At 41.6% G+C, this 25553-nt stretch overlaps 1 protein-coding gene across 6 annotated transcripts in view; it reads left to right on the plus strand.

The window, feature by feature from the left end:
- The window catches only part of gria3b (glutamate receptor, ionotropic, AMPA 3b), a 374879-nt gene that overhangs the window by 55841 nt on the left and 293485 nt on the right, over positions 1 to 25553 (plus strand). For all 6 annotated transcript variants that reach the window (XR_013886514.1, XM_080187405.1, XM_080187406.1 and 3 more), the window contains exon 3: positions 6051 to 6290. Coding sequence is in view for 5 of the 6 variants with exons in the window: in XM_080187405.1 (XP_080043531.1) it covers positions 6051 to 6290 (240 nt within the window). In the remaining variant the exon portion in view is untranslated. The remainder of the gene's footprint in view (positions 1 to 6050; positions 6291 to 25553) is intronic.

Below are 25553 nucleotides of genomic sequence, written 5' to 3' on the forward strand. Positions count from 1 at the left end.
ATTTCAGTTCTTAAAATCTTTGTGATTTTTGTATTTTAAGGTTCGATTTGATTGAGTACAAGAGTCAGAAATAATTGATAGATGTATACACTATTCAAACGAAAAAAAAATCCACTCAATTAATACAAAATTGTCAGTTTTTATATAATCTTAATATTATTCTTAATATAGTAAGTGGAAAAATATAACAGAAATTAATTCATCAGTAAAATTTGTCTCCACTGGTTTGCTATGCCAGTCAGCCATTCCTGACATACCTGAATATGGACAGCATGGTAACACAGTGATTAGCATGAATTCCACACAGCACCAGAGACCCAGGATCGATTCCCAGCTTGGGTCACTATCTGTGCTGAGTCTGCACGTTCTCCCCATGTCTGCATGGATTTCCTTCGGATGCTCTGGTTTTCTCCCACAGTCTGAAAGACATGCTGGTTAAATGCATTAGCCATACTAAATTCTCCCTTAGTGTACCCAAACAGGTGTTGGAGTGTGGCGACTAGGGGATTTTCACAGCAACCTTATTGCAGTGTTAATGTAAGTCTACTTGTGACAATAATAAACAAACGTTAAACTTGTGTAACCACCATGAAGGGGAGGTAGTGACATAATGATACTTAAACTGAACTAGTAATCCAAGGACCCAGGATAAAGCTCAGGGGACCCCAGTTCAAATCCCACCATGGCAGATGGTGACATTTGAATTCCATAAAAAATCTGGAATTAAAAGTCTAACGATGACCATGAAGCCATTATCAATTGTTGTAAAAAAACCCATCTCATTCGCTGATGTCCTTTGGGAAGAAAATCTGCTGTTTCTACCCAGAAATCTTACCATGTCTGGCTTACATGTGATTCCAGACCCACAACAATGTGGTTGACTCTTAAATACTCTCTGGAAATGATCGAGCAAGCTGTTCAGTACAAGAGCCATTAGGGTAATAAATGCTGGCCCAACCATCAACACCCACATCCCATGAAAGGATTAAAAAAAGAACCAAAGCTTGGTGACGAGGGTGACTGACTTCTCTATATCACGAAGGGTAATCCACACTCAAAACTTTGGCTCTACTCTCCCTCCACAGATGCTGTCAGACCTGCTGAGATTTTCCAACATTTTTCTCTTTTTATTTGTGACTTCCCTATACCTGGCTCATAATTGTTATAATCTGCCTTTAAACAATATCAGCAGGATAACTCCAGAAGGGAAAAACTATTCCGGAAAAGATGTTAATAAATATTGCCAATATTAATTTCTCCAGTTTCTTTATCATTCAGTATTTGAAGCATCTTTTTAAATATCAATTTTTCTTTTTTCCAAATCACAGGCACCAGTGAATTTGCAAAGAAACATCTTAGTTTTACCTTTGTTTTGAGCATAACACATTTACAATTCTGATGCTTTCAAGATTTCTGCTGTTTATAACTGTCGTCATCTGCTTAGTCTCAATAAATGAACCCATACACGTTTACCTCATCCCTTATGAGCGATTGGATATAGTATCATTATAATAGCATATCAATGACTTGTCTCAGTGAGCTGACTAGGGGGTCCATGCACCATGGTCATCCTTTCTTAAACCTTCTTCCATCAGGAAAAAGATACAAAAATCTGAGATCATGTACCAATCCGCTCAAGAACAGCTTCTTCCCTGCTGCCATCAGACTTTTGAATGGACTTATTATATTTGATCTAAAGTTGATCTTTCTTGACACCCTACTTGTGACTGTAACACTACATTCTGCACCCCCTCCTTTCCTTCTCCCATATGTACTCTGAGAACATTATGCTTTGTCTCTATAGCATGCAAGAATCAAAACTTTTCACTTTATCCCAATTGGTCTGACAGTAATAAATCAAATCAAATGGACAATGAGGACCATTCTCCCAACAGGAATGCCATGGAGCAGACCATCAGTATTATTGCTGCTGCCTGAACTGTCTCCAATACACACTGGAGCGTATCAATTTTATGGTGGTCTGCTTGTCCTCTGTGGCCTTTCTCTCAGAAGGGTGTAGTCACCACCAGGCCTTCAGCATAATCCTCGAGAAAGAGCAGAGGAGGAGAGGCGGGAGAAAGAGGAGGAGGCAGCATCCGTGGCACTTTCACTGCAGACGGGATACTGAGGCATTCTAAAATCTCATTCCTACATCATTGCTGCTCCATAATCCCCCCTATTTCCACCCCTCTACTCCAGGCCATCACATCATTCTCTTGACCACAATCCTAAACTAAAAGACGCCATAAAAAAACCTTAACAATTTTCAACAATACAAACCAAACAGAATTATCCACCCTTGTGCCTGTTTGGTGAGGAACTTTGCCTGGCCTGGCATTGCGATGTTGTTATTCAGCGCAGCATGTTGGGAGATTGCTTATGTCCTTGGAGGACACCCTGTAGCAGCTCTGGGTCTTGAGGGCCAGCCTTCAGATTGGAACATCTCACCAGGGGTAGTAGTAGTCTCGGCTGATGAGTTGATGGAACGTTGGTGGAATAGCAGTGGAGGGAGCATGAGTGCTGTTCTCTTGAGTAAGGACAGCAGGTTCCAGCTGCACAGAGTCACTGCCACTCTCCAATGGTGGCACAAATCTTAGTAATCTGCTGGCATGCAGTTTGCTGGATACCTCTGAGAGGCTGAAAGTCCTTTTGAATATTGGTATCCATAGTCATGCAGTGAGTGGTTTGAGCCTGTGGGACTTCAAGCTCAGCTTAAATGGCAGAGAGCATGGATGATCTGACCTCAGTCCAAGCTTCCACAGCAGCACTGAGGTGTTGATCAGCATCTGCTTGTGCTGCAATGGGAGCTGAGACATTGACCATCAGATATTGTATCAATACTGTTATGGAGTTAATTAACACATCCACAGTAGAATGTTTGGACTCCAAGCTCTGAGTGACGTTCTTTGCTGCATTTGGAGCAGGACTCCTGGGTTCTTTGACTGTGACAATAGGCTGTCTTGGCAAATCTGCCACTAAACCAAGAATCTCTGTGCATGCTCATCAGTTTTCTCCTGTAGGCTGTCTGTCACAGTTCCCTGCAACAGAACGTGTATTCAGGGAATTTGGCACGTATGATATCCTTCGCCTCTGGCCAATGATTTACCGCATGCTGATCCAGCCTTGAAAGTTTGTACAGTGCCAGTATCTGAATCGATGGCTGTGAATGCCAGATTAAGCGACAGTGTTACTTCATCAGATATCTGCTCCTGCTCTGGCCTTTCATCGTTGCAGTGGCCAAGCATGTAGCAGGTCTTATGTATCTGAAAATGTCAATGCAGATGGGGAAGATTAGGTTATAGGTACAGAAAATAGTTGAATTTAAGAGATCCGTGGTCAAACCATCTTTGGCTTGCGTTCATGTCAGATAGCAGGATAAGGGTGAAGTTGGATTTGAGAAGGTGGATCAAGTGTGAACATACCATCATCCTGAATAATCTTAGTGTTGCTGAATGTAATGGTCAAAGTCCTCCATCATGCAAAATTCCAGCAGTTTGACATGAGATACAGACATGCCAATTCTGTACTGCCACCTGCTGTGATAAACAACGTCCTGGAAGGGTGACAGTGAGGGTTTTACACTGTGTTTGGGTAATGTTCCTGTCATAGCCGAATAGCTGGAAGTACGTGGAAGCTTGAGATGTGGGTGTGAATTTGCTATATTAAAAAACATGTGAAAGTGAGGTAAAGCATTAGAAGTTAGGTTTGAGCCCTGACTGCTAATAGATGAGTGATGGGACTATGGTGTATGCGAGCTGCATGTGACGGTGGTGATGTGAAGCTACGTCATAGGAAGATGTATTCACTGGCCTTGACAGATTGTGTGAGGCTGCTGGAATTTGTCTCATTGCCACTGTTTGTTGGTATGCTGCGGGGAGATCTTACGGTGCCTTGATTCCACCCAAACCCTGGGCCAGAGTTCAAATTCCACTTCAGGACTTGCACCAGAATTCTACTGCCCCAACTGCCACAGGAATCAGAACGGGTGAGGGGTGGACAGTGGAGAACTCCATTGACCTCGGGTGGGATTTTCCAGTCACGGGTCGAGCAAGGCCATAAAATTCTGCCTTGATATCCACAGAGAGTGCGTTATTAACATGGCCAAACAGGTTGGCTATCAGCCTGTAAATCCTTCCAGTGGAACTCACTATCACGGAAAGTAATTGATGTCAAAACATTGTGATTTCAAGAAGTCAGATATCGCTCTTGGGGCTTAAGGTGTCGAGGGATATGGGGGGAAAGCTGGATTAGGATATTGGTTTTGATGATCAGGCATAGTCAAAATGAATGGCAAAGTAGGGTTAAAGGTCTGAATGGCCTACTCCTCCTATTTTTTGTTTCTATGTTTCTAATTTGCTTGATGGCAGGTATTAACAGTGGGAGAGTTTCCTCGTCAGTCATACTGCAGAAGGAAACAGCAAACCACTGCAGTACTTTACCCAGTATAATCATAGACCAATCCAATCCATGTTTACCAATCCCCTCTAAGGTACCTGGGGTAGGAAGAGGATGCTTTGAAGACATCTTGGGAGTCTGATGAAAAAATGGATTTCCACATGCTGGAGCAAAGTCCCCACTGCTGCACTGGGAGAGCTCTCGCTCTTTCTCTCCCTCTCCCTCTTTCATGCTCAAGAGTGTTGCTTGTTAGGTTGCTGAACATCCATCTGGCAAAGGAAGAAACAGGAGCCAGCCTGTCTTCAGTACAAGTTGATTCACAAAAAAGCAATTTATATCCACATGCAGACAATGTTTCCCTCCTCCAATCCCCTCCATTGTGGAAATTGGTTCCTAATCTTCCTGAATTAGTGTCAGCAGCTCGTGATCATAGCTAGAGCATTTACAACATGAATATTGCTCCATTGGTGATCATCTTTTTTCCCTCAAAGTCTGCAGCTAAGTGTTCCGGCAGCTGTTGAAGCCTGTGAGGACACCCCCTTTAAGAGTGTCAACTGCCTTTAAGAAGTAGAAGTCTTGCTACTCAGGCATGCACCTAGACCAAAGATAAAAGGGAAAATGCAAAGAACAAAGAAAAGTACAGCACAGGAACATGCCTGTGCCGATTATGATGCCCTGACTAAATTAAACAAAACCTTCTGCCCTTACTCGGTCCATATTCCTCTATTCCCTCCCTATTCATGTACTTATCGAAATGCCTCTTAAATGTTGCTAATGTGTAATACTGCAGATGCTAGAATCTGAAACAAAAACAGAAAATACTAGAAAATTTCAGCAGGACTGCCAACATCTGTGGAGAGAAAATAGAGCTAACGTTTCGAGTCAGGATGACCCTTCATCAGAGCTGAAGACAAGGAAAATCGGACAAGATTTACACTGTGAGGGTGGGTTTGGGGGCTGTAATTATAGGAATGACATTGATAAAAACACAAAGAGAATGTAAGTGGTGATGATAAAGGCAGAGAATGATGCTAAGAGCATCTGTTAAGAAACTGGAATGTGTAAGTGGCAGAACTAAGGTGCAGAGTATAGGAGTGTGGCAGCTGTCCCTAGTGGGGTGGGGGGGGGGAATGAGATGCACTTAAAAGCCCCTGCTTTCCACACTTTGAGATGAAGGGGTTTGGGCACATCACCTCAAGCAGGTGCTGAGTCATTGTGCATCACATCACTGGGCTGATTTGAATTTTTAGCCTTTATAGTTTTAGATTATATAAAAATTCATCTGTTTCAGGTGATGCTACCACCAGCCACCTTGAAATAAACCCCTAATTTTGCACCCTCATCATTGTTATAGTTTCAGTATTTGGATTTGCTTTCAGGCTTGCAGACACTTACAATTTTCCTTCAAAAAAAAAGAAAGAATTTTGTCTTTTCACTTTAAGTTAAATTGAATAACTTGCTTTTGAATTGTCAGCTTTTGAAGGTAAAGTCAGCCTTTTTAAAGTTGTTGGTGAACCTTTGTTAGTTTCCTAGGTTGGTGCATACTCTTTGTTCTACCACAATAACGTGGAGGAAAGATAATTTGGAATGTAGATAATGGTAGTTCTGCTGTCAATGTGATGCTCTCAAGAACTAACAGGGATCTTTTTTTTCAGTCTGTTCACAGTATTCCAAAGGCGTTTATGCCATTTTTGGGTTCTATGATAAGAGATCTGTAAACACGCTGACATCTTTCTGCGGAGCACTACACACGTCTTTCATCACTCCAAGCTTCCCTACAGAAGGAGAAGTTCAGTTCGTTATTCAACTGAGGCCCCCACTGCAAGGAGCACTCTTAAGCCTTCTTACTCACTACAAATGGGAGAGATTTGTCTATCTGTATGACACAGACAGAGGTAAGCAGTGATACGCCGTGTTTCTTTTCCCCCATTTCTCTGAGGTATTCATGCATGACTGCTTAGATTGTGAATTGACGTGGAGTTTCACTTTTGGTTGAAGCTAACAACCACTGTGTGTGTGTGTGTGTGGTGGGGGATGCATCAGTAAATTTGCATATTCAAGTGACCAGTTATTCTGATACCAAATGTGATTCAAAGAAATCTTAATAATTCATGTTTCTGTTAAATCTGTCCCATCAGTTGCTAAGGGATTTGAAAATGTGGCTCTTATTTAACCCCAGAAATACTGAAGGGAAGAAATGACTTGTCAGTCTTGAAATAATATTCTGCAGGGAATTATTTTTCTTAGATTGTTCAAATTTGGAATTATTTGAGTTGATCAGGTTTGATGTTGAGGGTAACCTGTGACTATGGTTACCCTGGTACTTCTCTATTTTCTGATGCTCATTGATATCAGTTGGGTGACAAATTTTAATCTAGCCTTAAGTGCACCAAAATCAAATGGTTTGAAAGTCAGCTAGTATGCACTGACTTAATGCTGCCTAGATGCCAGGGCAATCACCGTCATCTCACCTCTAGAATTCAGCTTTTGTATGTTCATGTTTGGACTAAGGCTGAAATGAGGTCTGGAGTTGACTGATTCATGTGGAATCCTAGCTGAGCATCATTGAACAAACTGTTAGTGAGTAAGTGCTAATTGATAGCATTGTTGACAACAACTTCCATGACTGCAGTGATGATTGGGATGAGGTTGATGGGGCAGTTACTGGCTGGGTCGAATTTGATACCAGTATGGGAGTGTATTGGAACAGTAGCAAAGAGCGATTTTAGGCCACTGATATTTACCACTAGAGTTAGGGTGCCATCAGGACCCAAAACCTTTGCTTTGAACCTTTTAAACCTTTGGCTTTGTTAGCCTTAAAGCTTTTGTTGTGAAAAATAGTGTGGTTTCAGCTAAGTGAGTTTTTGTAGGTATCAGTTCTTGTCCAGAATTGACAGAATATTGATAGAATTTCATTGAAATGTCTGAGATGTTCTGATTTTTCCTGCACTTCATAAATCTGAATGTGGATGCTACATAATATAATGAGAAGAAATATCTTCATCTTTAAAATGGAAATGGCTAGGATCACAAAGAACTTTAATGTGATCTGGTCTTTCAATGCTCAGGGAAGAAGTTGCATGTTATTTGTTGGAAGGCACTGTTTTGCATTTTGGCACCGTTAAAGAGCAGTTCATTAAGCCACTATATATTTCAAAGACTAGTCTGAACATTTAAATAGTTGCAAGTGTCTTGAACCTAATTATGTGATTCACCATACATTATTATCCTCTGACATGTATGAGACTGATTTCCCTCCATCATATTAAATGGCAAAACGGGTTTGCATAATCAAATAGGTTACTCCGTTAGGTTGCCTTATTCATTGGGTCGATATATACGCTGCCATTGATGATACTATGGTGAATGAATGGGCTACAGCATACTGAGATGAAATTGGGTGCCAACTCTAATTAAACAGTCATGCAGTTCAAGATAGGAACAGGACCACAAGTGAACAGAGGAAGAAAACAACAGATTATGGAATACCTTAATTATAGCAGACTAAAATAGCAGTGAGAGAATCCATGGGAGCATTTCTACGAGTGAGGTGAGAGTGCGTGCTCAACGATACAGTTCAGGACAAAATATAGTTGCCACCTGTCGTAATGTTAAGGTGCAGAACTTTGTCTTGGCAGATAACGCTAACCTGGTGGGGCGGATTCTTAAGGGAATCAGAAAAGCACTGGTACAGTGTGAATTGGTAGGAATAGGAGAAAAGGGTGGGTGAGTGGAACCAGCTGACTTGTTCTTGCAAGGATTCTGATGGGTCAAATAGCTCCTTCCGTAGTGTAACCATTCTGACCTGAGTTTTATTAGCACCCTACCCAACCCCCCACCCCCAGCAGGTCTTCAGACACAAAAGGGAGCATCAAATTTCAGGAACAGATTTACCTTTATTCTTGCTTGCCCCAACATTGCAGCAATTTTGTACCCGTTTAAGGGTCTTTTCCCCCTCAGGCTTCAACTTTGTAGTTGGCAGTTGGATTTCAGCTCCTTGGGGTTAGGCCCAAAATAAAGAAAGTTGGGCCTTGGGGGAGAGTCGGCACACCTCCATCAGAAGCCCCCTTCTGACTGCCCTTACCCACCCCATCCCAAAAGTCCAGTGACCTTCAGATTCTACCCCCACCCCACCCTTGGAATCCCGATCACAACCACCCTGGCATTCTCTATCCTGCCTTCCCCAAGACCCCGACACTTAATATAAACTCAGGCCTCTGATTCTCTGATGTTTAATTCCATTCATAGAAAGCTCTTTCAAGCTAGATTTCTACCTCAGTCAGCTGATTTTGAATTTGGCAGTGCTTGCCCAAAGCTTATTGTGAAAGGAAAGATAATCAGTGTAATGAGTAACACAAGGTATGGAAATAAATACAGAAATTTCCAGATTTAGAACATTTACCACATAAAACCAATAGATGAAATGCACTGCAGAAATGTGAAACTAGATTTGTGCAGGTCAGAGTATTTGGAATTCATAAAGAATAATTATGAAGCCACTGAATGGACAACTGTTTGACAATTTTGGTAGATTGTGAACTTGATTGGACTCAAAAATTTCAATCATTTCTATTAAAAGGGATTGTCTCAAACTTTGTGAGGAAATCTACTGCATGTTAAATGCACCCTGCCTCCTGCACCTTGTTGTCTGTGGCCAGCTTCCCACCGGCTGCTCCATACAGGCTGTTACCAGCCATCCACTGCTCACCCTCTGCCGTCCACTGTAATTACTCCCTCCCCTGCCTTTCAGCAACCCTCGCCCCATACCCTGTTCTTCACTACCCCCTCCTGTTGTCAGCCCCTCCCTTGTTTCCTCCTGCTCTCTTCGCCTACCATGCCACTCCTTTTGCTACTCCTTTAATTCTTCGATTTCTCGCACCCTTTGATCCCATGATTGCTTTGCTACCCCCTACTCCCATCTGCTGCTCACGATCCACTCTGCTGCTCCCTTCACTATTTTCCCCTGCTTCCTGCTCCCTCCTACCTGTTTCTTATCTCCTCTAATCCCTCTAATAAGAGAATTACATCAATTTTTTAAAAATCGAATCTTACCACACTCTGAGCAAAAAATGAAGTAATACCTGTTCCCGCCAGCAGGGGGAGGACAGATGTTGTGCTCACCAAAAGTCAGCAGCTGCAGCAGAGCGCACCACTGCGCACGCACAGATCTCTCTGTTCTGTGCAATAGCAGAGAACAGAGAGATCTGTCACTGCCTCCCAAGAGCTATAGCTGGCTTCGGTGGCTGATCTCCCTCCACAACTCCCACTATTGCTGCTCTCTGTGGCCGACGACCCCCTCAACACAAGCCGTCAGATTCCCCTCACCCCCGCACCGGCCGATCATTAGTTGCAGCATGAATATTGTCATCTCCACCTCCCCCGATTCTGGTGCAGAGTGTGCAGTGTTGCCCCGCCTTAGACCCTGACACCCTCAGGCCCCACAACCTCCCAGTAGGCCCTGACCCCTCAGGCCCTGCCCCTTTGGCACTGCCTGTGTGCCAGTGTGGTAGTGCCAGGATGCCCAGTCAGCCTCATTTCCTTTTCAGGCGCGAGGCTGATCTCACCAGATATCTGCTGTCAGTAAGATCGCGAGAGGCAAGAAATCAGGCTGGAACCCATTCCTCACTGTTATTGGATCAAAGTTCTAGAATTCCTTTACAAATACCACGTGAGCTGCAGTGAATCAAGAAGTTGACATCTTCTTGAGGGCAATTAAGGATGGATAATAAATGCTGGCCTATCCAGTGGCAGCCACATTCTGAGGAAAAAATGCAAACATTTGAAAAAAATATAGTCTTAGACATCCTACAGTAGGAAGAATATTGTGGTATAAAGTTGTCAGAAGTCCACAGGCACCATTTTGTTTTTGTGATTGGCACCTGTCAGCTGCCAACAATATCAATCACCATGAGAAACTGCATTTCAGGCCACTTGTTTGGTTGGCAGCATTGTCAGTTCTGGAGCGGGTGGAGGGGAGAAGGATGTGGTGGTTGTTGGGGGAAGGGACGGGGGAAGGGCAATCAGCAGGAATGTAGGTGGAGCACACCTGTTTCTTTTGGCTACCAGAAAAGTATTTTAAAAAAAAAATAGAACTTGTTTTTGATTGGCTGGTAGCTGAAGAGTCTTGATAGAAGATCCGCCAGTGCCTGCCATCTTCATCAGAAACCAGCTTTACACAGGGATCCATCAACAGCTGTTGGGCCCAAAATGAATGTGTCAGGTGGGATTTTCCAGCCGCACTGGCCCCACGACAAGGCCCAAGATCAACAGTACACCGCACCACGCCACCCCCACCCCCCCACCCCCGTAAAATTCGGGTCTTAGAGGTGTGATCCAGATTATGCCGATTAGGAGCAGGCCATCCTGTTGCCGAATTCATATGCTTTGCATTTGGTTTACGTTCAAAACTGGACACAATGCAGTGATTTCTATCCTAGTTTCTTTAGACAGAGTGCAATTAGACTTTCGGATTATTTTTTCAGTGAGCCACTGTTGAAGCAAAGTCTATAAATTCTCTTTAAAAGGGAATTTAGATGTGAATGCCAGAGGCTAGGGTCAGTGATCAGACAAGATGGATTAATTTAGGTGGCTTATGAAGACAAACCCTGGTATGTTTGAGATGAACCAAATGGCCTCCGTCTGTGAAGTAGTGTTCAATGATCTATGTATGATGCAGCAGATTTATGATGAAGTAACCTATATGATGTATCTGTGCATAAAAGATGCTGACATATCAATTGATGACCTGTTGGTGTGGAATTTATCTACAGTAGAGCATGACAATACATATCATATTGGAAATAATTTGATGCGAATATAAGCATCAACATGAAGCTTAATAAAGATAAATGTGGACCTTAAATATCACTGGGCTGTCACTTGTAAGCAGCATCATGAAATCTGAGCTATTGAGCAAATGGCATGTTCACAGTGTCAGGGTGACAGCTAGAATCTCTTTGACATTGTCAATGGCCATGGTACCATCAGACCAAATCATTTAGGAAGCTTCAAGAATTTGTTAGGAAACAAAAGTACATGAATATGAAGTCATGAGCAAGTATAAATTTAGGGAGAAAATGAAAAAGACCGCTCACAACAACTGTGGTTGAAATTGTACTGGTGTCAACAATCAATCATAATAATCTTTGGCAATGCATTGATGTTAAAGAATTATGAGAGGCATAGAGAGGGTTGACAGTAAGAATCTTTTTCCCAGAGTTGAAATGCCTCATACTAGGGGGCATGCATTTAAGATGAGGGAGGAAATTTTGAAGGAGATCTGAGGGGCAATTTTTACACAGAGAATGGTAGGTTTCTGGAACGCACTGCCAGGGATGGTGGTGCAGGCAGATATAATATGGGTGTTTAAGGGGCTTTTAGTTAAGCAAATGCAAGGAATAGAGGGATATGGATGGATCAAGGATAGGCAGAAGGGATTAATTTAATTTGGCATCATGTTCGGCACAGCATTGTGGCCCATTCCTGTGCTGTACTTATGTCTTATATTTGTTTCACTCACTACCCAGGTGTAGAGTGGGCAGTTTGGATTTGCCACCCTATGTAGAATCTGCTTAAAATGAAAATTGGGTGGCTTGTGGACAGCTGGCTCCCAAGACAGAAAAAGGAAATACGCAAAATCAAAAAGAATTGCTAATTAGTGCATTAAATCTTGAAATGCTCAGTGAGTAGTGTGTAGATGTTTCTTTGTTCAAATGACTGATTGCTTCATTTGATGATCGTGTAGATGGAAATATAAAAGTTAGAAGATGTTAATGTGATCTGAATAGGCAAACCTATGGCAAATGGGCTTTGTAGGAAAATGTGAGGTTATCCACTTTAGAGCTTAAAAGGATAGAACAGGATACTTTTTAAATGGCAAAAAGCTAGAAACAGTGGAATCCCAGGAGACTTAGGGTCAATGTACATAGATCAGGAATTCCCGAACCGGACTCCCTGGAACCATGCAGTTCGTGGGACCGCTGCAGAGGTTCTGCAGTTGATTTGGCTGTGGGTTCTGAGGAGAGCAGGGGTCTGAGAAGACTTTTTTATTATAATAAATGGACATATATGAAACAGAAACATATTCTTTTAAGTTTTGTTTTGTATATTTGATTCTACTGCACAATAATAATCCTTTTTTGTGGTTTAATTCTTTAATATACAAAGGATGTTTCTTGGGGGGTTCCTTCAGTACCCTGGGAGGTCAAAAGAGTAGCTGGAAAAGTTTGGGAAACCTTGTCATAGATGGGCGGCATGGTGACACAATGGTGATCACTGCTGTCTTACAGTGCCAGGGACCCAGGTTCAATTCCAGCCTTGGGTGACTGTCTGTGTGGAGTTCGCAAGTTTTCACCATGTCTGCATGGGTTTCCTCTAGGTTCTCCAGTTTCCTCTCGCAGTCCAAAGATATTCGGATTCGATTGATTGGCCATGCAAAATTGCACCTTAGTGTTAGCGGAACGAGTTGGGGGGGTTAGTTTACAGGGATTATGTGGTTACAAGGGGTTACTGGGATTATTAACAGTGCAGGCTCGATGGGCCAAATGACATGCACTGTAGGGATTCTATGATTCTATATGTGGTATACTGCATAACAGTGTGCAACCTAACTTCCATCATGTGTTCCTGCCAGGTTTCCCATTGGTACTATTAAGTTGGAAATTTGGTTCTGTATTATTGAGGGTAAAATTTCTATGGGGTTCCTCTCTCTTGTTATAACTTGGAACAAAAGTGGCTATTTAAACTTGTGTTCATCTTTTCAATTGCAGTGTGGTTTCAGGTTATCTGCAGGTAGATTTTCTGAAAATTAGCTAGCATGTGGCAACATAAATGATTCTTATCCTTTGATGCATTGGTTTCTGACTGTTTTTCATGTCTGGTTCAAGCCTATTATTTTAACATATTCTTGAGATACTCTCTATTTTAAGACCTTTCACAATAGATTAGGAATCTGTTAAAAATGAATAATTACAGAAATGCATCACAGTGTTGGGAGCTCATCAAGTGCCAAAACCCATTATAACTTCCATTAAGAATGTTCTTCTCTCTTGCGTTGTAATAAAAGTGCAAAAAACACATATAATCAAAAACATATCAATTTAAAGAAGTAATGCGTTGCCTGCCAGAACAATTTCAGGATTCACTTAAGTGTCATCATCTCATGGTGACCTTGGCAGATTTGAATTGAATGCGTAAGTTTTTATATATAGATGAAATAACCTGAACCATACATTAAATACATTTTTATGTACTTTATTCTTCTATCTGTAATTGCGGAGCACATACTTGTTCCATTTTATTAATTCACTGTTCCATGGTATCCTTCAAAAATGCAAGTAACCCAGAAGTAGATATAAGCACAGTCTGTATGTATTATGATACTTAATATAGAAAGCTTATAATTCTCTCGGCCTTATGAAACATCTTAACAATTAATTCGACTTCTATATCCAGCTGCTTTGATTTAACTTACTTAAAAAATATTCCTTTATTGATAAATCCTACCTTCTTTTCACAGACTGCCTGTAGATTAGTTTTAATAAAAGGTGTGTTGTTTCAACAAGTATTTTACTTATCCATGCACTAATGTTAATTCTCTGACAATGGAACATCCTGAGGATTTCAAAACTTGTATATACACGCAGACTATTTATCTTCTTATCCCCACTTCATATCTGGCCACTTTCTGGAATTTTGTATAAAATGGCCACTATCTGCCATAGATACAGATGGCATCTATGGATACAATCCGTAGATTTCCAGGAGGTCAAAGGGTACAACTTAGGTATTTCTTTGATACAAAAAAAAACGCTGGTGAGAAAGAAAACTGAAGTGGCATATTGGGGATATAAGGAAGCTAGCATGACAGCCATACTTCTAAATTAAATTAGATATGCTCACTTCTGATTGCATTCAACTGCTTCAAGAATAACAAACCCTTTGGTTGAAGATAATGCTCGAGAAATAGTGTTGGAGGTTGTTCAAGAAGCACAATACGAGCATGAGTAGACGTAGATTTTTGGAGCCTGGATTCAGGATTTCACCAATATTCCACCTTGGTCCAGACCAGAATTTCAGGACCTAAGTTTTCAGGAAACTTGTGAATAGTGTCAACATTTGAAAGTTGTTCCAATCTGGGAGAGGAAGAATTCTCCTCAGTAAACATGAAAGGATAGGTTTTCTAACTTGATTCAGATTTAAAAAAATATCGTTCCTGAAATTCTCATCTGGAATACTGGTGGAGTTCCAGATCCAGGATGCAAAATGAAGCAGAACATAGTTCCAACAGGGTATGGTCACAATTTCTTTGAGCTGTTATTTTTTCAGTAGTGGAGAGTTATGTAACTTTTCCCTCTGCGCTGCTCTATGATAAAGGAGTACAGAGGAAATAGACCCATCCATCCATTGACTCTGTCTGCACTTCCCGCTGTCTTGGAAAAGCAGCCACATAATTAAGGACCTAAGGCACCCTGGACATTCTCTCTTCTACCTTCTTCCATCAGGAAAAAGATACAAAAGTCTGAGGTCACGTACCAGCCGACTCAAGAACAGTTTCTTCTCTGCTGCCATCAGACTTTTGAATGGACCTACCTGGCACTGAGTTGATCTTCTCCACACCTGAGCTATGATTGTAATACGACACTCTCTCCTTTCCCTCTCTATGAACGATATGCTTTGTCTGTATTGCATGCAAGAAACAATGCTTTTCACTGTATACTAATACATGTGACAATAATAAATCAAATCAAAAGAAGTTATGTGGCACAGAGTTCTCTTGTTACTTTGGGAACTCTGCATTTTATGGCCCTAAAATACCTCAGTGGAATCCTCATTAGGTAAGACCAGGTGTGAGTTCTCGTGAGACCTATTAAAAGGCTCCAGCCTTCCAGTATATTATGATTGTCAATCCTGGAGGGGATCAATTATATTATGTCTTGAGGCAAAAGTAGCTTCTTTGGAGCTTAAGACTGTATTGGCCACTTTTCCTCTTTGGTCTGGAATGGCCTCAGGCAGGATGGCTTTGGGCCGCTTCGTCTTATAAAGCCGTTTCAGAGTGGATCAGCAAAGGTTATACTTCTCCATTCTTCTATCACTGGAATTTCTGGTTCAGAATCTATAACAGCGATGTACATTTAAGTCTCTCAGGACAAAAAGGCAAGTGAATTTCTATGGGAGTTCTCCTGCTCACCTACAAAAGGAGAACAAAGCAAGGTCAAGGCAGAAACTAACCCTGTGAAATGTGAGACTTTGGGCGGGCAGGTAGAAGGATATGAATAATTAGGATAAAAGTCTTAGGGGAGACGTAAAGTGTTAACATCAGGAGCATCTAATGCTGTTATAATGATGTCGTAATTACATATGACCAAGTAACAGAGATCTGGAGGAGGCAGAACTTCCAACCAATACAAAGATCCTAAAGTGTGTATAAAACCATAAATAATTACTTTTTACAAACTGCATCTTAAGCAGCTTTCTTTAAGAAAATAGATAAATCCCAAAGAACCCAAGCACACAACGAAACACCATCTTCTTCGCTCCCATTGGATCAACATCCCCTCTCAAATCCAGTCCAATCACACCTCTACCCCATCCCTCCTTCACCCCGCCCTGCCCCCGCCCCCACCCCCACCCCCACCCCCACCCATACAGGGACCAACTCCAGAAGATCAGGGTATCCTTCTGCTGACACTAATGCAGTAGCAGCTTCCTTCCATGTTCTTGTAGCTGTGGTTTGCTGCAGGCTGTTTATCACCCAATCAAGTGCAAGCTCAATGATGACTAGGGCGGGATCCTATTCAAAAAAGGTTGAATTTCCACAATGCACAGGGACTACAACCCCTGCCACATACTTACACAAACAGCTCCTGTCAACATGGTTACCATAGGGTGTAAACCAGGAAGTATCAGATTGGTTAAGTCAGTGTTAAATAGTGTAAAAAAAGACAACATAAAGAGGGAAATAAAGATGGGATTTAGAAAGAGGGATTGAGAGAGAATAATAATTTCATTTATTTTGTTTAATCCCAAAAAATAATGAAAATCTGAAGGAGTAACACTCCACACTTGTAAAAGCTAATTTTCGGGGCCAGAGGGGTTGGTTCACAAAATCAATACTTGTCACATTATTAAAAATTCAATTGCACTTTTTCTAGTATGCACTGTGTAACTATCTTGTACATATTACAATTTCACACCCTGAAGTTGCTGTCCAATGTATTCTTTTATAAAGTGGGCATTGAGAGACTGTTAATGTTACTGTAAAATTGGAGCAATAACTTAATTTTGTGATTGGATTGTAGCCTCATGTTAACAGAGGATTTTGTATTCTAGTTCACTGGTTTTTGTATTCTTTGGTACATCATCTTAACTTGTGTAACACTACATTCTGCACTCGTTTCCTTCTCTATGAACGGTATGTATAACGCAAAAAACAATACATTTCACTGTATGTTAATACAAGTGACAATAATAAATCAAATCAAAATCAAGTATTCTTTTCTCATCATTTAATCCCAGGAATTCGGGTATCTTTCTGGTAATAGTACAAAGTACTCTCCCCAAGACCAATGTATCTTTCCGATGATATGATGCCAGGAGCAGTCATTGTACTCCAGTTGTGGTGTGAGCATAATTTCCACCGCCTTGTATTTCAGTCCTTTGGATATGAAGGCCAGCATTCTGTCAGCGCTGCGTTTATTTTCTGTATGTATTTGTGATATTTTAATAATCTAGAATCATAGAAGCCCTACAGTGCAAAAAACATTACTCCTGCAAAAGCCAACTCCCTGATTTTTGGGCTGGGATTTTTCAGCTGTGCTTGCCCTAAGGCTGGATGGAAAATCCCGGCTGAGGTCAATGAAACTTTGCATGGTCTGTGTACCACCCGCTGCGATTACTGTGGTGGGCACGACAGGAAAATTCCACCCCTGGACTAATACATTGGTCTTAAAAAAAATAGTGCATTTTTAGAAGCTATGACTGCATCCCATTATTTTGCTTGCCCCAGTGATGTCAATTAACTATTCTGGGCATTGAGTAGTTGAGTGGGTTTTACTGGAGACATTACACACAGTCAAGACTACTTTCTTCCATAAATCTGGATCATGCCCTACTCCCTATGTCAAAAGAAGAGGTTTTCCTTTGCCAGGTTTCGCCAAGGTCAAATTTGACTAAAGTTTATTTATTAGTGTCATCAGCACTGCAATAAAGTTACTGCAAAAATCCCCTAGTTGCCACTCCAGGTGCCTGTTCAGGTACACTGAGGGAGAATCTAGCATGGCCAATATACTTAACCAGCACGTCTTTTGGACTGTGGGAGGAAACCGGGGCACCTGGAGAAAACCCATGCAGACACAGGGAGAAAGTCAGACTCCACACAGACACTGACCCAAGCCAAGAATCGAACCTGGGTCCCAGGCGCTCTGAGGCAGCACTGCTAACCACCCTATGCCATCATGTAAATTTATAGATCAAAGACTTGAAGAATGTCAATCATTGCAACGATCCTATTTAAATGCTGCCATTCACTTTTAAACTCAGAAACAGGCTGGCAAAAGTGGACTCTAATTGTGCTGAGAATCAACAAAATGATGTTGAGCAAGGAAGTTGGATGGAATCACACCAACAGGGGAGTTCCAGTCCCAGCAGACTGCCAACAGTAAGTCTATCACCCAGAAAACTCTGGCTGTAATACTCCTCTCCCAGATCACTCTTTGCTGAGATGGACCAGAATAAATGAGGAAAAACTCGGATTTCCACAGCACCTTTCACGACTTCAGTCAGTTGGGCATTTTTGAAGTGTAGTCCCTACTTTAATGTAGGTGTAGATGTTTCAACAAAACAGTTGGGTTATGAAATGTTGTTATTTTGAATCCTTGAGTAATTTATTCCAACAAATTCGGCCCAAAAGATGGATTAGCCATGCTAAATTGCCCCTTAGTGGTATTAGTGGGGTAAATACGTGGGGTTACAGGGATAGTAGTCGGTACAAGCTCAAAGGGCCGAATGGCCTCCTTTCGTACCATAGGGATTCTGTGAGTCAATGAAACTGGCTGTTTGGCTATTTCTCTACTTGACTTGTCTCCATTTGCTCTTGGCATCCAGTGCTAGCATATCTTTAGGCTGTAACATTAAAAACTAAATAAACTATGAGTTAAATATGGACGATCAAGCAAAAGAAATGGCAAAATACTTTAAAAATGAAGACTTTTGACAGTCAGACTCTGGATCGATACAATCATAGTAAATGTGGCATTTATGGATGTCAGTCAGTTGGCATCCGACCCTCAAAAATCATTTGCCAAACTCAATCCACAGTATACTAGATCATCCAGGTTACAAATGTACTTTGTTGCATTTGAAATGAAAAATTGTGTTTGGTGAGCATTGTAATGTTCACTGTGAGTGCAGCTGACATATTATCAATGGAAAAGTATCACAGTAATGGCTTGAAAATAAAATATTTTGTTGCGATTTGTTATGGACAAGCAAAACCGGTGACAAAGTAGAAATGACCATAATCAATATTCCTAAAATTATACAATTCAATCTGTCTTGGACATTTCAACTTGGATTTATATAGTGCTTTCATTGCAATAAAATGCCCCAAAGCGCTTCAGAGGTGCTCCAACAAATCAGATTTGACACTGAACCATAAGAAGATATCAGGAAGGTGACTAAAAACTTGGCAAAGAAGTAGGTTTTCAGGAGAGTCTTAAAGGAGGAAAGTGAGGTAGAAAAGGAGAGGATTCGGGAGGAAATTTCAATGTTTATGGCCTCGGCAACTAAAAGCATGGCCGTTAATGGTACAATAGTTAAAATCGGGGGATGCTCAAGAGATCAGAATTGGAGGAGCAGGATATCTTGGGGGTTTGTAGAGCTGGCAGATGCAGGGGCAAGGCCATGGAGGGATTGCTTAACCAGGAATCAGTGTAGGTCAACAAGCAGAGCAGTGATGAGTGAACAGGAAAGGGAGTGAGTTACAATATAGTCAGCAAAGCCTGTATGAATATGAAATATGGCTGTCAGGCCAGAAGTGTGTTAAAATACTTAAAACTAGTATAATAATACTTAATAAATACAATTTTTATTTGGTCCCAGAATTTTGATTTTAAGGCAGATTGAAGAAATTGCGTTGAGGCTGAGAAAAATGAATTATAGATGTATATAATATTTTATGATCAGATATGGAATATCTTTCTTCTTTCCCTCCCAACAAAGTACTATCATTCAACACAACTGTGCTGGAAATGTTAACCAATACAGCTCTGACTCAGGGCAATGCATCTTTTCACGGTTTACCACATCCTTTTCAATCATTCTTGATTAACTTTGAAGTCTTTCATGCTTTCATGCTTACAAAAAAAAATCATTGGAAAACATGTTCACATAGAAATTATTGAGAGCACTTTGTTCCTTCAAAGACAAACTAATGGATACACATTATTAAGATCGTTCCACTTTCACCGATGAAGGTCTAACTTCAAATCCTCTCCAGGTTTGAGGAAATGAGGAGAAATTCTTCTTACAAATAAAATGCAGAAGATAAGTTGCTGCTAATTGGCTGCCTTCTGAAGTTTTGATCTCAGCTCTAACGTATTTTGAGGACTGCCACTTACACGATTTCTTCAATCATCATGCTGTCTCCACTCATCGTGTGTAGTCAGAAAAATTATGGCAACAGAGTTCAGCTCCAAAGTGTCACATTTTAAACTTTAAAGTTTATTTATTCATGTCAAAAGTTGGCTTGTATTCACACTGCAATGGAGTCACTGTGAAAACCCCCTAGTCTCGACATTCCAGTGCCTGTTATGTTACACTGAGGGAGAATTTAGCATGGCCGATGCACCTAACCAGCACGTCTTTCAGACTGTGGGAGGAAACCCACGCCGACATGGGGAGAGCGTGCAGACTCCACACAGACAGTGATCCAAGCTGGAAATCGGACCCAGGTCCCTGGTGTTGTGACACAGCAGTGCTAACCACTGTGCCGCCTACATTTTTTTCAGTGACATTGTTGCCATGTCCAATTAAGATGCTGTCCTTGCAGTGCACGAACAGTTATCATGCAGATCGCAATAAATGTCATTTTGAGTAGATTGACATCATAGGCACTGGAAGTGTGCCCTGGAAGAATGTAAAGAAGGTAGAATGTGTTTTGTCTGTATGCTGCACTGCTTTAATTGTAGGGATCTCATTTTCAACCATTCCAGCTAACACTCTGCCTTAATGTCATATGGTTGAGCATGCATTTAGAAGTAGCATTATTTAAACAGACCATCAGCACTCTCAGGTGAGTTGCTAATTGATTTCTGCTGGATTCTACTGAGTTAATAGAAGTAATCGGTGGCTGGTACTGTCATTTAAAGTGGCTGAAGTCTATACAAAGTGGTGTGCCATGTGATAAAGATCTTCACTTTCACTTCAGGCATTCTGCTCAGAATGTTTGATCCCTGTCATGGATGCGATAGTTTTCTTCCCCCTATCCTGCAGCATGGCAGAGAAATAACAGAGGAAGGACAAGCAGAGAGAGGAGAAGGGAAAGAAGGACTCTCAATAGGAGGCCATCTCCACCCAGGGCCTTCAGAGTGCCATTCTTCCCATCTCTGTCCCATCCATGAGCAATGTATGAGATGTCCCTGTTCTGTTAAGGAGCTGCTCACCAAAAGCTGTCAACTCTTCTGGCCCACTGCTACACAGCAGAGAAAGTACAACACTGCCAGTGGCTGCGAAAGGGATCATGAACTCTCTTCATGTCTGACTCTTGTCAGGCTACAACTCTAACAGGTCACAATTTATCAATAATTGCTATATCAGGAAGGTAACTGATGCACAATATGCAAATGTCCAGAAAGTAGTCAGTGTACTTGGCTTTGCCAGGTCAGCACTCCATGGTGCAACATTTAATTGACTACACACAAGTTGCGCCATGGGGTAAATGTAGAGATATATCACAACCGCAAAGGGTCCCGGTTCCTTCATGTACAGCTAGTGGATAGTAATTCTCAGGAAATTATGCAGATCGATCTCCATTATTCTGCATTAGTCATGACGCCTTTATTCTGCATGTAAAAGGGGTTTCTTTTCAGAGACTAAGTATTGCCAAAACTTAGCTAATAGAACAACTTGTGTCGCAAGTCTTTGTTTTATTGACCAACGTACGCAGGGAGGAGATGTCAGGCAGCCTGACGTCTCTCTGAAGTTGCACTACATCCGCTAATTGTAGATCTACAAAATCATTTTTCCCGCCTCCTGGTTCGTCCCTACCAGGTATGAATCAATCATTGTCAGTACAGATCAGTCATCATTAATAAATGTCATATACTTCAGTTAACTGCATCCTACCCTCTGACAACATGGAGGTCATTGGTCCGTAGAATCCGGAAGCTCCACTCGTCTTGTCTCCTAGCAACTTTTATAACCCTAATCATAGAGTTCAAAGGTAGTTTCCTCCTGCCTCTTAGCAACTTCTGTTACACAAATCATAGGGTCAAAAATTCCTGTTCCTACTGATCTGGTAGGAAAATGAATAATCCTTTTCATTTTAGTCTGGGTATCTGCAATTTCTTTGACCTATACTGATAAAAATTGTGCTCTGTGACAGCAATGTTCTGAAAGAATGTAGTTCTTCTTAACTAGATCTCGTCCCATTATGTCTTGGGGCAACCTGCATTTCGGCCAAAGTGTGCATCTGAAATGCCTTCTTAAATCCAAAATACATGTTTAAATCTTTTAACTGGTTACATGTGTTTTTATGTAGACCATACCTTCTGTTTTATATTTAAGGCAGTCTGTGATTCTTATATCAAAGTTAATTCACTTAGTTCTAATAGTTTTATTAGTGTTTTACATCCCAGAGTATTTTGGAATTCTCTAACACTGCACCAGTCTACTATTTTGTCAGCATTTGAGCCATCTGAAGCTAATATGTATGTATGTGTACATGTTCGTACCTCGAGTCAATAAATGGCAATAAGCGTCTATCTGCTGGCCCTCATTCTCATGGCTCTGATGTGTAATGCACATAAATGTGAATGGCATGCCTATCATGAGACATTGCCACATGGAATGTCATTGAGCAGAGGGTGCTTAAGCCGCTTTGCTTGCTCTGGATGAAATCTGCGATACTCAGGAGCAGATGTCACCATTTGTAGTGGTACATTGAACCTTGCACAGTGTCACTACCATGAGGTCACAATCCTTGCTATCAGGTTTATGTGAGGAAATCAAAGAGAGGAGACAACCAACACATCACCTTTCTAGCCAGACTGCCTACGATCACCCCAATTTACTGTGGCATACCAGTGCATGCAGCCTCAATTCCCCATTCAATAACAGTCTCTCAGTTTGTCATCTCTCTGTTACTGACCACCTAAGTGTTCACTTGGCCACAATTCTTTAATAAAAGTCACCACACAGCAAGCATTCCAAACTAACTCTTTCAGACAAATCACATGATATTCCATATAACAATCAACTAATCACTCTTGTGCACTCCATGAGTGCGTTCTTCTATGTGCCTTTAGCTGGCTGAGTGTTTATACTCAGTGCTATGCCATGAGCTGCAACATGACTGGCAGATGGCTGCTAACTTCCAGCAGGAATGATTGCAGATGTTTTTGAATGCCAGCTTTCATCAGCTGTGGATCTAGGAAGCCCAGCTTTGGGCTGCAGCACTTTGCCATGAGGGCAGTAATCTCTTTCAGCTGGCTGACAAGCAACTGTATGATCACTGGTGGAATCGCAGTGCTGGGAAGACAAATGCTGTCATCCGAGAGCAGACTGCAAGTTTCTGCTTCCCTGCGCCATTACCACTCTTTGTAATCGCTGGCTCTGTAAGTTTTCTCATGAATTGGCCATCACTTCTACGTTGGAAAGGAGCGGCTCCAAGCTCTGTGCAAAGCCCTGTCCAAGTGCGGTGCTGGATGTCTCCAAGCCCCAGGACAGTGAAGGCAGGCTTCCTGACAGGCCTACCAATGATGTGCATGGCCAACAGCATTTTTCTATAGGCCAACATATTGAAGACTTCATCTGAGTCAGTTACAGCAAAACTCATGTGCAGCCTCACTTTCTGGCAAGCTGGCCCTGTGCTTAGCCTTTGCCCTGGCTGCAGGTCACAGATGTCCAGAGTCTCAAATATCTAGATTCAGTTTCTAAGCTAATGCGAAGATGTACGCTAATCCGTATCTGAGCTGGTTGCAACAAGTACTGGGGAGAGTCACAGTGGTCCTTCTTCATTAATCTTCCTCTTCCACAACTTCTTGTTCCCACACCACTGCCTGACCAGGTTGTAGTTCTTTAGTGTGTGAAAGGAGAAAGACACAAGTGCATGTTTGCGGTGAGAGATGGGGGTAACTGTGTGCAGTGTGCGATTCAGAAGAAATTATGCAATGAGGAAGAATGGGAAGTAGGGAGAGGATTAGGTAGGAGCGTACCATAATCTCCGATGCTTTCAGCACTGCCATTGGCCACAGTTGACCCAGTGATGGTGAGAAGTACTGTTTCCTCCATTGGGGTATGGACATGAAATCTCTGTGCTGCTGCTTCTGGTTTTACACTACCTTGTCCTGCAAGAAGGCAGGCAGTGTGCCAGTGAGTGTGGTGCAATGTGTTTGGGTGAGGAACCTGTCACAATGGAAATAGCTGGCAGTGTTTGCAGCCTGTGAGACTTCCAGCAGTGTTTGGTGTGTGAGGGTGAGGTGAAGCTATGAATATGAAGAATGAGCTGCAGATGGTTGGTGACTCAAGGATGTGTGGTGAATTGAGCAACACATAAATTTAAAGATGGGCTTTTAAAGATGAATTCATTGACCTTAACCACTCGTGAAGTAATTGAATTTCTTTTGGCACTGCATCCAGGTCCTCAGAGCTAGATTCGTAGTATCAATCTGCATGGCTGTCCGCTCTGTCTGCCTTCTTATAGTTTCTCTGTTCAGTGTCCGAACCCACTTCGGCTACAGAACCCCTCACCTCCTAACCGTGTCCTGCACCAAGGCCTCCACTGCTGCATTGTAAAACTTTAGTGCCTACTCTTTGCCATGTCATGCCATTCCTCTGACTTTCGTGGGTCAGGATAACTCCTAGAATGACTTCTAGCACCTGCTTAAGTCCAAATTGCACCACCCCTTTAAGAGGTGTTGGCTGATTTTAATAAGTGCAGGCTAGTTTGAACCTGGCTAACCTCTCACCATTTTGCACTGCCTGTTCAGACATGCAGCCTCTCAGCAATGTTGGCTGCAATCATTTAAATGAACAGGCAGCACTGTTGCAAGTTGCCCAGATTGGAAACAATGGTGTTGGTTAACCATACACTATAATCCCCGTGTCTGGTTTCAAGTCTTAAATTATGTTGCCCTTTTTGCGTGGGTCCAACAAACTGAGGAGAATTTATACTGTCGTGTATTCTATCATTTGTATTGAATTAATTTTAAATGTTTACTACACAAAACAGATGTTGCATAAACAGAGCAGGGACTGTAGGCTACATGCTTTATTCAACTCATGATTAGCTGAATATCAGAGCTTAACGCAGACATCTTCATTGTGTGACAAGAATGAGCAATCATTACTTTTGGTGAAAAGAAGCCCCATAAAATCAGTATTAGAGAATCTTTTTATTCAAGTATAATCATGGCAATTGTCATTTATTATGGAAATTCTTCCATACAACCCCATATGCTTACAGTAAAATTCCTAATACATCTCTGTGCCTTCCAGTTGTCCTCTCAGTTTCAGTACGCAATCCCCCACCTCGTCAAAAAAATTAAAATATGCTTAGTGGTACAAGAGAAAGATAAAAATCAACCGAAATAATACTGATTAAAAAGGTATTTTGTTACAACAATAATTCTGCTTCTAGAAACTCATTTTAAAACAGACAACTCGATCCTTTCTGGGAAAAAGCAGATTTCACTGACAACATACTAAATATTTTTGTCGACCTAGATGTCTTCTGTTTTGTTGGCTTAAATAAATTGCAAGGCTAATGACACAATGATACCATAAACTGGAATCAGCTACTGAAATAATCAAAGCACGTAATTCCACATTTACTTATGTGAAAATGCAGTCACTGCATAAATGTTCATGATGACACATTTCAGTTGGGAACTATGTAAGCAGCCGCATCGCCCAGGGTGATACTGTGGTCTTATGAAGGC

Source organism: Carcharhinus amblyrhynchos, chromosome 4 (assembly GCF_965287045.1).
Source record: "Carcharhinus amblyrhynchos chromosome 4, sCarAmb.v2.hapA, whole genome shotgun sequence".
Classification (NCBI taxonomy): domain Eukaryota; kingdom Metazoa; phylum Chordata; class Chondrichthyes; order Carcharhiniformes; family Carcharhinidae; genus Carcharhinus; species Carcharhinus amblyrhynchos.